Source organism: Cnephaeus nilssonii (assembly GCF_951640355.1).
Source record: "Cnephaeus nilssonii genome assembly, chromosome: 17".
Taxonomy (NCBI): domain Eukaryota; kingdom Metazoa; phylum Chordata; class Mammalia; order Chiroptera; family Vespertilionidae; genus Cnephaeus; species Cnephaeus nilssonii.
Window position 1 is genome coordinate 30,699,088 of NC_137088.1, and position 16,211 is coordinate 30,715,298.

At 34.1% G+C, this 16,211-nt stretch overlaps 1 protein-coding gene across 1 annotated transcript in view; it reads right to left on the bottom strand.

The window, feature by feature from the left end:
* The window catches only part of PIK3CB (phosphatidylinositol-4,5-bisphosphate 3-kinase catalytic subunit beta), a 144,246-nt gene that overhangs the window by 30,605 nt on the left and 97,430 nt on the right, over window positions 1–16,211 (bottom strand). The window contains exons 9-14 of the mRNA XM_079794467.1: window positions 15,565–15,816; window positions 13,298–13,394; window positions 10,166–10,296; window positions 7,924–7,974; window positions 5,098–5,286; window positions 368–489 (exon numbers count right to left, since the gene is read on the bottom strand). Of these exons, the coding sequence (XP_079650593.1) occupies window positions 368–489; window positions 5,098–5,286; window positions 7,924–7,974; window positions 10,166–10,296; window positions 13,298–13,394; window positions 15,565–15,816 (842 nt within the window). The remainder of the gene's footprint in view (window positions 1–367; window positions 490–5,097; window positions 5,287–7,923; window positions 7,975–10,165; window positions 10,297–13,297; window positions 13,395–15,564; window positions 15,817–16,211) is intronic.

Consider the following 16,211-nt stretch of genomic DNA (forward strand, 5'->3'; position numbering starts at 1 on the left):
TTGCCTGGTTTCCTCCAGACTTTGCCCCATGAATCTTTTTCCTTTGCCAATTCTGCTCTGTATCCTTTTGCTGTAATAAATCATAACCAAGAGTATGATTATATGCTGAGTCCTATGAGTCATCCTAGTGAATCATAGAACCTGAGGGTGATCTTGGGGACCTCTGATCCAGTATGTTTTTGTTTTACAATATAGAGTAAATGCAGAGAGAGAGAGAGAGGGAGAGAGAGAGAGAGAAAACAAACGCTTTAAATTCTGAATAATTCCTACCCTTTTTCTTTCTTATTAGATATTCAAGCAGGCATTACCTTCTCTATCCACACCCAAGTAATTCCTTGCCCCCCAAAAAGCCAACTGCAGGAGATACCTCATCTGTCGCAGGCAGCCTACAGCATATTCCCGAACGTACTGATCTGGATAGTTGAAATCTAGAAGCTCCAGGGCCTCCCGAGGAGGTAGTTTAGGCCAAATCTGAAGTAGTGCCTGAAGCTGTTTAAAAATTGAAACTGGTTCAGAAATTATAGGGGTTAGGAGAAGAGATGGGTCAAAAGGAGAAGCCTACTTGCAATTACAGAGGCCTCAAAAATCCATTCCTGTTAATATGGAATAATAAAGACTGTCACAGTTGAAATACTCTATAGATAAGCAGAAAATAAAAGCTATTAAATACTTACTTGAAAATAGATGATGCACTGAATATATGAATTCTACAATCAATGACCATTAAATAATTTAAAAGGAAAGCAAGAGAGGGTGAGGAAGAGTACGTGTGCACAAAATGATCAAGAAATACTTAAAGGTAAAATTCAAAGTACAAATATAAGTGGCAATGCTCAAATTAATGAGTTATTTATTACATGTAAAGTTAATTAATAACAACATAAAATTATTTTGAGGGAGTTTACTTTTAACTCTTAATATTTTAAGAGAATCTTATGACTTGATGGAACTTTTTATTGACCATAACATGCTTAAACCCTAAATCATAATAAGTAACTCATTAGAAATAAATAGTAACTAGTTGTTTATTTTCTATAAACAAGACAAATACAACTAGTCTTCTACTTGCAGATGCCACTTAGAAATGGTCTAGATTTAGGATAAAAAAGAATCCCTTGGGGAGATAAGCTGGGACTACAGGTGGAGAACAGGTTTGGGTACACATGGCCACATCTTTGGAAACCTGAGTTCCAGAAAGCACAAACCTCTTGAGCTTTTGTGCAAGACTTAGGCTCTAAGAATTTAAGAATTACGAATAATGTTTCTTTTTTCTTTTTAATACAATTTTTATTGATTTCATAGAGGAAGGGAGAGGGTGAGAGAGAAACATCAATGATGGGAGAGAATCACTGATTGGCTGCCTCCTGCTCGCCCCATACTGGGGATGGAGCCCGCAACCCCGGCATGTGCCCTGGACCGGAATCGAACTCAGGACCCTTCAGTCCGCAGGCTAATGCTCTATCCACTGAACCAAACCAGCTAGGGCTCTCATCATTGATGTTTCTTTTTTATTTTTTTAAATATATTTTATTGATTTTTTACAGAGAGGAAGGGAGAGGGAGAGAGAGTCAGAAACATTGATGAGAGAGAAACATCAATCAGCTGCCTCCTGCACACCCCCTACTGGGGATGTGCCTGCAACCAAGCTACATGCCCTTGACTGGAATCGAACCTGGGACCCTTGAGTCCACAGGCTTACGCTCTATCCACTGAGCCAAACCGGTCAGGGCACATCATTGATGTTTCTATCTCTCTCTCTCCCTCTCCCTACCTCTCTGAAATAAATAAAAATATATAAAAAAAGAATTAAGTAAAAATAGTTTGTATTTTATCTGCATCCTATCAGAGCACAGTGAGACTCATCAAGATTGTTCTTGGCAAGAGCTCTTTCCTCATGTTTTTGATATGTTGATAGCATGCATTCTTATCAGGGATGGTTAAGTGGGAAGAAAATTGGTTATGGAGAGCAAAAACATTTTTTGGTAATTATGAATGTAGCACTCTAAAGCTCAACTCTATCTAATAAAATCTTTTTCCTTAATATTTATCTTGTTGGGTTTCCTTGGTTATCGCTGACATCAAGTCCAAGGAGAAAACACAAAATGCATACAAGATAAGTTACAAACTATGGCAAATAGATGGCAATGAGTGGAGAACGTTCTCTCAACTGACTGCCCCAATCTCGAAGTCATGTTGTAAGAGATGGTCTGTTACTACCTGCAAGCTGCCTTGTATATATCATTTGAGCTGGTATGTGAGATTTGGGCTTTGAGAATTAAATAAAAATAGCTTACATTTTATTATTTAATTCTACAAATTATTCAACCTCTCATTAATTATGTCAGTGCCCCCCTGAAATCAGTAATATCTGAATATCTAATAGCTAAGTTAAAAGGTATTACCTTATATCAAAGAAATTTCAAAGTTTACTAAAGATAATTTAAGAAATTAACTTAATTTTTCAATCGTTTTATATTTACAGAATAGCTCTTGAATAAGTTTTAAAGATTTTATTACCTTGCTATTAATATACATTTATGTAAATTGATACATATAAAACTTATTGTAATATACATAATTACATGAAAATTTTTCAACAAATGGTAAAATGTTATTTTATTTTAACTTTTACCTATTTTAAAATTTTGTTTAATTATTCTTAAAAGTTGCATTGAATAAAAATAAGCTTTATACTTATTCATATATTTTAAAGCACATATATACATACAGTACATAAACATACATATACTTGTCTGTGGTATCAAAATCTCATGGGAATGAGGCTATTAGGAGACTAAAAAGACTCCTAAAGAGTGTAATATTAAAAAAAGTTTGAGAAGTACTGGTTTAAAGATATGAAATATCCACCACACCCCACTTTTTATCACTGATTGGGCCCCCTCCCCACTTTGCTCAAGGCCACAAAGGACCAGCAGTCCTCATTATGGATAGAGGAATTAGCGGGCACCATTTCCTGAGGGTCTGAAACAATAGTAAAAAAAGGTCCAGCATCTTGAGTTAACACTTGGAATACATTACTCCACAAAAACAATACTGCAAAGGATAGATAATACTCTAATACTTGAGGTTCAACTATGTTGTGCGTTAAAAACAGCCCTACTATTGAGAAGTAATTAACTTTGGTAAGATTATTTATAATTATTTAAAAATCAATTATATAAACATAAATAAATTACCAAAACCCATCTCTTTAGTTTACGGAAACCTACAGAAACCAACAGGGAAGGGAAATAATCGGACTCAGCCATATAAATAGTAAAAGCAATGCTGACTAATTACTTATCTGCCTGCTGCAAAGACCATTGAAACCCTTTCTGCATTATGCCCACAGAGTATTTTCCTGTGGATTAATGGGAGACTACTCTTCCATAGAATTTTCATCTATGGCCTATACCTGTAGAATCAGAGTACAAACTATGCACCAGGCTTCTGACTCTTCCCTTTTTAAGGTAGTAGGTTTACTGAAAATACAATTTACATTCTTTTGTACCAGTTTACTGTAACTGGCAATGGGGCAGGGTTGAGAGAAAAGCCAAACCACATTACTTTTTATTCTATTAAATTTTTTTCTACACTACTAAAAAAGGATATTAGGATTGTGAAATTCATGCTTTCACACACTTGTTTACACACATTTTGGTGTCTACTTCAGTATTAAGTTACACTACTAGCTTTCTTTTAACATCAAAATGGAGGACGTTAAACTATCTGAAAATAATGCTTTAGATTCCCTCATGGAAATGAGATAAGCATGCTAAATTCCTGAATATAAAAATTACTGTCCGTAGGGTACAAATAAAGAAATATTAACCATAAATTAGTTCATTCCATTTTCTGACAGTTGACATATAGTAAAACCTCTTTCTCAGATATCTTTTAAGTATACAGCAAGAAATATTTCCTAGTCTATAATTTTATACAAAATAATATGATGTATTTCTTGGTGGAGGGTAGGATCGGGAAGTACTTAGAACTGAACACTACCTATGAGAAGTAGGCAAATGTGCCAAATGTTTACATCTGGTACGCCACCATTATGAGGGCTCATAGAAAACTAAGCTTGAATTTAAATAAGATGTAACAACAATAAAACCTATCTAAAGGACAAAATTAGTTCTTTTCAGAGTAAGTAATGTGCATGTGGTCTAACTATAGAAACAATTTAAACAAGGCCCATAATAAATATAATTATATAACATGTTCAAAAAAATCATTAAGAAGTAAACTCAAAAGAAATCCTTTTTACACTTAATTTGAGAAGAAAAACTGTAACAAAGATTTTAAAAATGCATTTGATTAAAATAAAATTTTAAAGTTATTATAGAATTACTAAGCCCAAAAAACTCTTTAAAAAAAAACACTGGGTAAATTCAACTAAGTAAGCAAATTTGGTTATTTCAATATTCCAAATGTATCTGTTCTGATTACAAACAGAAAAAGGATCTTTCTATAGATCTTTTATGGTCAATTAAATTTAATAAATGCTGGTGCTTTTTGAAAGTCTTAAAAAATCAAAAAAGGAGTTAAAATTTAGTGGCCTTTTAAAAGGAAGCAAAAATTTTTTCCCTTCTCTATTCTGCCTACTGGCAAACATTCAACTCTGCCAAACAGAAATGAATGTTAAAATTGAGCTGAATGGTTTATGTTCTAAAATGTTAACTTCCACAAATGGAGGTAATTTTCAAATAATATACTCATTTTAGAATAGCCACTGCAAAGGATCTTAAGATTAAAAGTTTAGAGTTCAGTGACCTGTTAGAAGTAACCCAGGACCTAGAACCTGTCATTAATTACTGTGTGTGTGTGTGTGTGTATAATTATTATTACCAAAACCATGTTTTTATTGTGTTTGGTGAAAGATACAGGAAATCTACACAGAATCTGGGCTTTTTAAATCTTAATACTTTCTGGACTACTACTTAGATTATATATAAGAGTTAAAATCTCAAAATTTCTCCTATAGAAAAATAGCCAACCTATACGCATATACCTACTATGTAGGAAAGGACAATTTACACAAAAGCAACAAAGTAACATATACTCCCAAAGGGTGTTACAGAAGTGATCTTTTGTTACCTGAGCAACATCCTCAAGTTTATTCCACTTGATCGACAGTAATAACTTTGGCAGTGACTGTGGGAAGTTCTCTCTGCAGTCTTGTCGCAAAGTCCAAATAAGATCCATTTCATTCTCACACAGTTGAGACAAGGGATCCCTGTCCAAGATTTCCTTCAGTACAGCAAGAAACTTTTTTCCACCCCGACTCTAAGAAAGTAAAATTACTCATTATAGAACTGAACTGTGCAAACATCCCTGGCAAACACTTAGCAAATTTTATACAATGAATTTATAAATAATTTATCAGCTTTAACATGTGAGATACCTAAAATCGAATTACTCAAAAAGATTAATAAAGATGAATTCTCCTTTTAAGGTTTTTATTGTCAAATATAACATCTGTAAGCAAAGAATAAAGGAAGGAATTATTCTCAAGCAGTTCTGAGAAAAGAAAAATATTGTTTCCTAAAAATCCATATGCAACAGAGAAGAATCGACAGGACTACTCCAGCCATGAAGACGGAAGAGAAGCAGTCCAGAGATGGAAGACGCTGACGTGGTCTTCCCATACTAGCAGCAGCTGTGCATCACTGCAGGTTGCCCAGGACCAAACCAGAGAGAGTCGGACCTGCATTACCACCATTTGTCCACCATCCAGAACTGTAATGTCAGTGCTGACATGTACACATAAGGAACTGTTGGACATTGTAATTGGGTCTCAAAAGAACTGTTGGCCCAGAAAGAAACTCACTACAGACTGATTCATTTCCTGTCACCATAACCATTATTGCTTGTCTCATTTTCGGTTCTTATAAGTGTATTTCTAATAGCACATGATCTCACTCATTAGTGGAAATAATGAACAACATAGACTGATGAACAAGAACAGACCCAGAAACAAGGAGGCATGGATCAGACTGTCGGGCCTCAGAGGGAGGGTAGGGGAGGGTGGGGGTAAAGGGGAGAGATCACCAAAGGACTTGTGTGCAAGCATATGCGCCTAACCAGCGGTTGGGGACAACAGGGGGGTGGGGGCATGTGTGGGGAGGGGTGTGGGATGGGAATGGGGGGATGAGGACAAATATATGACACCTTAATCAATAAAGAAATTAAAAAAAATAATAATAATAAAAATAAAAATCCATATGCAAACACTAGGTGGCAGAATTGCAATCTGGATTAAAAATAAGTTATTATTTGAACTAAATTTCTTCTTTAATTTTCAGTTCCGATCAAAACAAACCAACAAAAAGATAAACCAAACATATTAAGTTTTAAAAGAAAAGTAGCTCTGGCCAGGTAGCTCAGTTGATTAGAGCTGCATCCCCATATGCAAAGGCTGCAATTCGATACCTGATCGAGGAAAATAGAAGAAGCAACCAATGGCCCTCACAGGTGTGGCTCAGTTGGTTGAGCATCATCCTATGCACGGAGAGGTCACCGGTTCAATTCCCGGTCAGGGCACATGCCTGCATTGCAGGCTCGGTCCCCAGTGGGTGCCATGCAGGAGGCAGTCGATCAATGATTCTCTCTCATCATTGATGCTTCTCTCTTCCCTTTTCCCTCTCACTTCCTCTCTGAAATCAATAAAAAATTTTTTTTGAAGTCACAGGAGAGCTTGAATGGGCTGCCACTGGCCAAGTCTGGGTCATTTTTGAAAATCAAAATAAATGCCAGTGATTAATTATAAATCACTAAATAAAATGGAAATCATGAGTCTGTATTACTATACCTTAAAAAAAAGAGAGTGAGCAAAAAACGGAGAAGAAAACCTCTATCTTATGGTATAAGCCAACTAATAAATCTAACAGGAAAAATAAATTTTAAATTCAGCACTTGGCAAACCACTGTAATAATATTGATTCAAGCAAGGTATGTTAATATTAAAACAACTGGGTAAAAATGTGAATCAGGATGTCTACTTGGAGTCAAAATACACCCCCATAAAATACTTACTAACTTTATAGAGAAAAACCTAGTAGATCAAATGATAACAATTAGTGTCAATATTAATCACACAAATTGACATTGTTGCTTCCTGATAAAATTCAGTAAAGAAGAACACTCCATTATTTCTATAGTATTCCTGCTAAAAATGCATAGCTGGTTTCTGATCATGGATAAAACATTAGGCAATCCAAAGTGAGTGACATTCTACAAAGTAACTGGCTTGTATTCTATAAAAAGTCAGTTATTAAAATAAGGAAAGGCTGAGCAACTGCTTTAGAATGAAGGAAATGAAAGACGCACAACAATGAAATACAACAAATAATCCTGAGTTGGATCCTGTACCCAATAAAGGACATTATTGAGAAAACTGGCTAAATTTGAATGGAATGTATAGTTTAGACAACAGAACTACAAGTGTGGCTCAGTGGGTTGAACACTGTTCCATGCACCAAAGGGCTGCCAGTTCGACTGCTGGTAAGGGCACGTGCCCAGGTTTCGGGTTCGACCTGGGTCAGGGTGCATATGGAAGGCAACCAATTAATGTTTCTCACACTGATGTTTTGCTCTTGCTCTCTTCCCCTTTCTCTAAAATCAACAAAAACACATTAAAAAAGGAAAATTACAGCCTCCTCATTCAACTTAATAGTATTCAGAGTATTATTAACCTATGAGATGTCATAGCATCCCTTACAAACTAGCTGAACTTGTGTTTATCTCAGAAAAGGGCTTACCATGGAACACAGACCACCTACAGACAGCTGCCATTTAACAAAACATTAGTATGTACATATGCATGAGTACAGTCTTCTGTAAGTTCAATGCCATAAATGAGATGAAGGTAGCTAATAATAAGCACAACTTTATAATAAGTCATTTAAAAACCTTGATACTTACTGACACATTAGCACTATCGCTGCTTGCAATCTCAGCTGCCTTTTCGATAATCTGTTTAAAAAGATTAAAAAAATCAACTTTGGCTCTTGTATTTGTAAAATTTTAAATATAAATGACTTCACTTGTATATATAGTCTGGCATTTCAATGCTTTATAATGTAAACATGAATTTGAAATGCAAAATGGTATTGTGCAGTGATTCACAATCTTTAAACTCCAGAAAACTAGGAACCAATGGCATAACTACAGGGACTGTGAATCCTGGGATGCACTAGGATTGTCTGTGGATAAAGTGAGCAGTGGCTTGCATATGGAGGTGGGGAAAACATTTTTTTTTAATATAGGTAAATGTCTTCTGATTACGAAAATAAAAAGGTATGTGAGAGTTACCAATGATAAAGTTTTGTCATTTGTCAGCACTTTTTTTCTGAATTAACAGATATCAAAAAACCTAAAAATACTTTTTAAATCATTAAGTTCAAAAGGGCTCTAATTATTGAAAAGATGTGACCCCATGAATTCAGGAAGAAGATCAGTGGTAAAGAATCTGAGAATCTATATCTGAGTTAGATAACAAGCTAATAATTTGTATCCTCATCTGTAAAATGTAAGGATAATTCCCATCCTATTTCATAGGGTTTTTATAATAGTAAAATGAGATTATGGTTATTAAAACTAAGCAATAAAAATAAAGTTGATTTGAAAAGCAAAATGCATGTGAGATTACAGCACACACAAAAAACACATGAAAAAGAATATGGGGAACTTTCACTTTTTATATCTGTATTATTTGATTTGGTGTTTATAAAACACCAAAAAGTTGTACTATTATAAAAATTGTACTATTAAAGAAAACCCAGTAAGTATAAATGTGTTTAGACATACTTAAAGACTAAAATCTTCATCCCAAGTTGATCTTCAAAGACAAAGGAAAGTTTAATGACTGAATGGAGAGGACTTATGCAATGTTGAAATAACACATTTTAAAAAAATTAAACTTCTCTTAAAGCATTATATTAAAAACATTTATATTTGCACAGGATGTCATATTTGAAAAAGTGCTTTGAAATGCGATCTCATCTGACTTCAAAAAAGTTATACCTGATTGTCAAATATACCATAATTAAACACAAAAATAGGCACAGCTAGGCCTATTCTATTACTATGCTAAGGAATAAAGCCATGGCATAAATGTAATGGATGAGTCAAAATATATCTTTTTTACTCAATGTACACTAAGATAGAGGGTTCTTGACATATTTAGGATTTCTATTGTAAGAATCACAAAGTATTATTGATCAGAAAAACATTTTATAAGCATCTGAAATGAAAAGCTATTTCTTAGGTGGATAAAATTCAATTAAAATACAAGTAAAGGAAAAAAACTTTAAATTATATACATTTAATTTACATACTACTTTTAAAACCTACTCTCTACAGGTCTGGTAGTGTTAAACATTAAAACACAATTAAGTTTATAGGTGGAATAATTTAAATACTACTTAGTATAACATCAACTTTTAAAGGTAGCTGTTCACAAATGGATTAAGGAAATAAAAGGAACATTATTACTTGAGAATTTGCTCAAAGATTTCATCGTAAAAATCGGTAATCATACCTGAAACAAAGATACCAAACCTGAAGATAAAACATATGAGCTTACTTAACTCTCTTAGCAAGTAAATTAGACATACTATGATACTACTCTCCTTATCCTCAAGACATGCCAATTCACTCTAAGGAAATGTGTTTAGAAATGGAAATCCTTGCTATAGATTCTACAAAAATAATAGTACCTTAGGAAGTCCTACTACAAGTAATATTCTACATAAATCATCTTTTCTTGAATACCAACTCTAACACAGCAGTTATTATGTCTTTAATCTCTGAACCAACATGCTGGCATATTTCACATGTTCAGAATTACATCTAACTGCATTTACTGCCCTTGTAAACTGAAAAACAAACAAATAAAAACCTCTGAGAACAATTATGATTTCCTCATTTTATAAATGAGGAACCTGAACTCTAAAGATAACATATCTCACTTGGTCAGTGACAAAGCCAGGACTAAACAGAGTTGACTCCAGTGATCTTTCCACTGAACCAAGCTGGCAATTTATGCGATGTTTTGAAACAGAAATAGAAATAGACAAATAGAGCTTCAACTATAAACCTTCAGAACCAGGAACTAATAATTCAATTACTTCACACATAGTGGCCCTTTAAATAATTATCTTACCTTATCAAAGGGAGGGTAATAATAAGGTTGTTTTTTATTCTCTGGGAATCTGATATGCAAAGCTGTTGCATTCTCAGTATATGGATTTGTTTGAACAGTTCCCATTGGATTCAACATTTCTTCAAGTTCATCTAAAACATGTAAATAATTTTGATTCTTAAAAATACATTTTTGAAAATGAAATAGAACTTTAATGGATTTAAACCATGAAAATGATTTTAAAAGTGTGTCACCTAAAGAAGTATGGCAGACAATTTTATCAGTAAGCCTCTAATTTTCTGTTAATGCTTGGCACAAAATTTGAATCTGTGTTTATATACATTTTTAAAATGAGAAAATTAATAAAAATTAATAACTACATCACATCATTCTTCAATTTGGTAAGTAGTCTCAATTTTGGGGAAAAAAATTTAATTGAAACTGTTCTTCCTCCATCAAAATTAAGGGCCCAGCCCCCTGGCTGGTGTGGCTCGGTTGGCTGAGTGTCTTTCCATGCACCGAAAAGTTGCCAGTTCGATTCCCTATCAGGGCACATGCCCAGGTTACGGTCAGGGTGCACATAGGAGACAACCACTCAGTGTCCCTCTCCTTCCCTCCCTCCCTCCCTCCCCTCTTCCCTCCTTCCTTCCCTCCCAGCTTCCTCCCCTCCTGGACTCCTCCCTCTTCCTCCCTCTCCCTCTCTCTTCCTATCTCTCTAAAATCAATAAAAAATATTAAAAAAAATTAAGGGCCCATAGGACTCATTATTTCATCAGTATAGATAGACTTCTTAATCACATGTAATCTGATTTCCATGGTCATCACAGTACCCAAACTGGTATTTTCAGTCATCAATGACATTCCTTTTGACAAACTTAATGTTCCTTATTATCCTATAACTGCTGATACAGTTAAACACCTTCTCTGGCAGTTTCTACAACTCCATTCAAGTGGTCTTCCTTTAACCTCACCAACTGCTTCTTTCTTCAAGGCACTCCTTCCTCTTCTCTACCACTCTAAACACAGTCCATGTACAGAATTGTGCACAAGAATCTTAGAATTTCAGTGTTTTCATAAAACCCTGGAGTTCATTAACTTTCTCATTTCATAGATAAGTAAAATGTTGGAGACATGAAATTTAAGATGAGAGAACAGAGCTAGCTCCCCCTCTCTAAACTAATTTCTCTTTTCTTATACTGATTTTTAAAAGTTACTCTTATAGTTCCTGAGAAAAATCTGTCTAGGCCTAATGTCCAGATAGTATGTACAATCAGAATTACCTCCCAAAACTAGAAAATCTTTTTAATTCCATCTTTACTGGACTGAAGCAAACCTCATAATTTATACACCTCTAAAACTACCTTCTTGGCAAATTATGATCTTACATTTGCTAACTAGTGGCATTATACCTATTTGTCCTACCAAATGCAACCTATCTAAAGTCAAATGTAGCATTTTAGTATTCTTATCAGCCCCAAACTTATGGAGGCAACCTTGCTTAAAAGTGATCACAAAAAAAAGCAAATGGAGAGTACAAATTGGTACGATCTCTAAGAGAACAATTTGAGATTATCAATATTACAAATGTGTTTGTTCTTTGACTCAATAAATCCAACTTTGAGAATTTACTTTAGATATATACCTGCACATAAGCAAGGTTATTCATTATAACTGTTAAAACTATCACAACATAACTCTGCTTTTGTAAAGAGAAAAGGTCAAAAGGCAAAAGAGCAGAACACTGCACAGAATATGCTATTTTATGGAAGAATGGGGGGAAAAATAAAATCTACTTTTATATTGCCTAGTGTATACATGAAAAATTCTGGAAAGACACAAAAGTAAACAATAAATGTAATGATATACCTTTTAATGATGACCTAGGAACTCAAGATAATAGATTTATAGTTCATTTTTGACTTGCTCCTCCTACTGGGATAAATGTGACAATTCTAGAGCTGATAACATGCAGAGCAAAGGTGTTCACTTATTATTTTTTACCTTACGTTTTGTTAGATGATAAAGTTAAGTTCATGGTATACCTAGTTCATACCACCAAAATATTTTCTAAAAATACCAGTCACGTTGCTTGATGATTCTGGAGAACATGTGTGAATCTAAATTCAGATTTTAAAAAAAAAATATATTGCTGAAATGCATAATTTTTACCCTAACGGTGAAACCATAGTTCCTCTTAAGAAATGTGTACATGCACACTGCTTTCCTATAATTGGGTATTAATGTGATTAGTGAAAATTATTAGAGGTATATGCAGGAAAGGATAGGAACACAATATGTACACACATAAAATATTAGAATGTGAGATGAGTATATATATCCATAAATAACTAATTGTAATTTATGTACAAAACAATTACGTGTGTGGGTGTGTCCAAAAACAACTTCTATGCTAGCAACTACTAATATATGAACATTTTTCAAATGTTTGTCACCCACAAAATAATTTTACAATGCTAGTTCAAAATTTTATTAAATATCTATGAAGACAGAAAAAAAAACGCACTTATATAATGCAAGTTACACACTAAAAATGTCTAACATTTGGGTAAGTATAGAGCAATGAGAAGAGCCAAGCAGTCTTTTGTACAAATCCTAGGTTTGAACCAATTATGTAAGATTGACAGAGGTTCACTTTCCTCATTTGTAAAATGGAGATAAAACCATTGACCTGATAGGAGTACTCTGAGCTGTATTTGAAAAATATAGGCATGTAGAAGGTGCTCTTCTTAGCTCAAATTTCAGGCTAAAGCCAACTAATAAATAAGTGTTTTTATTATTCTTCCCGTATTAGTGAATGTTCCTTCTACTACTACAGAAATTAGTACAACAAGGAGCAATAAAGAAAAGACAGTTATAAAAAGACATTATTCCTTTGGAGAATTTCTCAAAAACTTAAAAATATAAAATGCTTACAGCGTGAACACATTCATTGAACACAATATATGGAGACACAAATAACTTTTTGAAATTTGTTATTAAAATAACCTATGGAAATTTGTTTTAAAATAAACAATAAAGATATGAAATGACGGTTTTACTAAACTGAAAGAATAGTGAGTCATAAAGAAACATTAACTAGTCCACATGCCAAAAGTTATTCTTTAACACTAAGAATTAGAAAGTAAATCTTACCAGGAAATGAAGACCAGCTGTGCAATATTATGTCTCCAGATCTCAACTGTCCTTTAAAGTCAAAAACCATCGTATTTACCCATGCTACAGGATAATGCTGTTGAAAAAGATACCATTGCATCAATATGCTAAGAATGAATTTTAAGGTGTAAACATGTTCATGTCTTTGTTCCAATAATCTTAGTTCTAGAAATGTCTAGAGTTCTAGATTATCCCCCATCAAAACAAACAAACAAAATCCTCCAAGATATATATTGTAAAATGTTCAATGTCTTTACAATGGTTGAAGAAAACCCTAAAAACCAATGAAAGTTTCACAAAATAGTATATCTAAAAAATGAAATGTTGTTGTACATCCACTGAAAATGAGGAGAAACTTTCAATGATTGAAGAAAATATATCTAATATATTGTCAGGTTGTATGTTTTAAGACCTTTCAGCATATATAACTAGAAGAAGGCAATGCCTCTAGATATCATAGAATTTATTTATATGTCTAAAAAGGAAGCACTAAGCTGATAGGACTTTTATGTAGACACTTAGACTAATAAGTCAGTGTATCAAAAAACCTTATTAACCCTCAAATGCTTTGAGTAAAAAAATTCTGTATCAATGGGGGGGAGGGGAAAAGACTAAGAAAGTAACTCTTCTGTGACTTTTTTGTGAAAATTTTATTTTGAAAAAATCATAATAACCAGCCTAGCTGGTATGCCTCAGTGGTTGACCACCAACCTATCAACCAGGAGGTTTGATTTCTGGTTAGGATACATGCCCAGTTGCAGGCTCCATCCCCAGTAGGGGGTGTGCAGGAGGGTGCCGATCAATGATTCTCTCTCATCATTGATGTTTCCAACTATCTCTCCCTCTCCCTTCCTCTCTGAAATCAATAAAAATATATAGTTCTTAAAAATTATAATAATCAGAGGAAATATTTACATTCTGATGTTAAGAATCCTATATAATAAAAGTCTAATATGCAAATCAACTGAACAGTGGAACCACCGGTCACTATGACGAGCACTGACCACCAGGGGGCAGACACTCAATGCAGGAGCTGTCCCCTGGTGGTCAGTGCGCTCCCACAGGGGAAGCGCTGCTCAGCCAGAAGCCGGGCTCACAGCTGGTGAGCGCAACGGCGGTGGCGGGAGCCTTTCTCGCCTCTGTGGCAGTGCTAAGGATGTTTGACTGATGGCTTAGGCCCGCACCCTATGTGGAGCGGGCCTAAGCCATCAGTTGGACATCCCGAGTGCACGAATTGTGTGCACCAGGCTCCTAGAAGTAGATAAATCTATATAGATAAATGTAATAATCAACATTTTTTTAAGGTATAAAATTCTCTCAAAAACAAAACAAAAAACTCTCAACTTTTTATAAAGAAGAAAAATGATTTGGTTCAGTGGATAGAGTGTCAGCCTGCGGACTGAAGGGTCCCAGGTTCAATTCTGGTCAAGGGCATATACCTGGGTTGTGGGCTCAATCCCTAGTAGGGGGTGTGCAGGAGGCAACCAATCAATGATTCTCTCTCATCATTGATGTTTCTATCTCTCTCCCTCTGCCTTCCTCTCTCTGAAAAAACCGCCCCCCCCACACACACACAAAAAAAAAAAAAAGAAAGAAAAGAAAAACGAAAAAATCTTGACTGAAAATATTAAATGGAAGAGAATATGAAAAAAAAGCGCACCATCCTTTATTCACAATTTCAAAATTGAAGAAAGTGAAAACTAAAGGTTTGTTCATAACTCATTTGATAGTTTAAAAAAATAACCTGAAATTAATATTTGCCTCATTTAACGTGACTATTCATATAATTTCCTTCTGGATACTGATGTGTTTGATTATAGATTTGAGTCCCAGACCCCCAAGGTGTGTTGAATGCAATATGATGATCTATGATCTTTCTAAAATGCACAAAATTCTTAATTCTCAAACATGTGGCACCTGAAATTTCAGTTAAGAGATTGTGGACTTGTAATTTTTAAAATGTCTTTATTCTTTTTCATCAGTATCTCCTAAAAAGTATAACATTTATAATAGAGCACTTATAATATGATATTTACTAAAATAAATTGGCCAAAAGAGAAATGAATGAGCAGGACATAAAAAAAGGAGATTTATTATCTTTATGAAATCAGTTCTTAGGGATCAAAGTTATATTAATTTCACTTATATTACTCAATTATGTCAAAGGGTCTTAAAATTATTTCATTATAATATTATTCCATTGTTACTTAATTTTTAAAAATTCTCAGAAGTTAGTATATAATTACCACTTTCCCAGATTTCCTGATGGTCTGATATTTAGAGGCATTAATTGTTTTAGTTGATTTCTTTGTTTTCACTTTATCCAAAACTGCATAAACAGCAAAACATAATCTAGCCATTCGTGGCAGGTCACAAGTATTAATATCAAATTCCAGTGGTTCATTCCAAACATGATCATTTTTCCCTGATATCTCTGAGCTTACGATGGTTTTACACAGGAGTTCAGTACCATGAAAAAGGCCAGCCCTGACATGAACCTGTAATGAGGGAGACAAAAACAAATACAGATTCATGAATACTGTACCACTGCCGCACCTCTAATTTCGGAGAATAAAGAAACATATACAGGGAGAAGAAGCAAGTTGGTAATCTAAATTTAAGATCTTATAACATAGACATAACAGCAAATGTCCACAATCAACCTAAAACTCATTCCATTTAATAAAGGTATGGATAAAAATGAAAATGATATTTTTGGTATTACTGTTAAAAACCACGATTCACGTTTTTCTCCCTGCTTATTTAAATAGTTTCTAGATTGAGTAGCCATAGCTTTAAGCAACCTTTGTTAAAGTCCATGTCTCTAAACTGTTGTAAATGATATTTCCCCAAAATTTAGATTAAAAGCCTGGAGATTTTCATATTTAGTTTA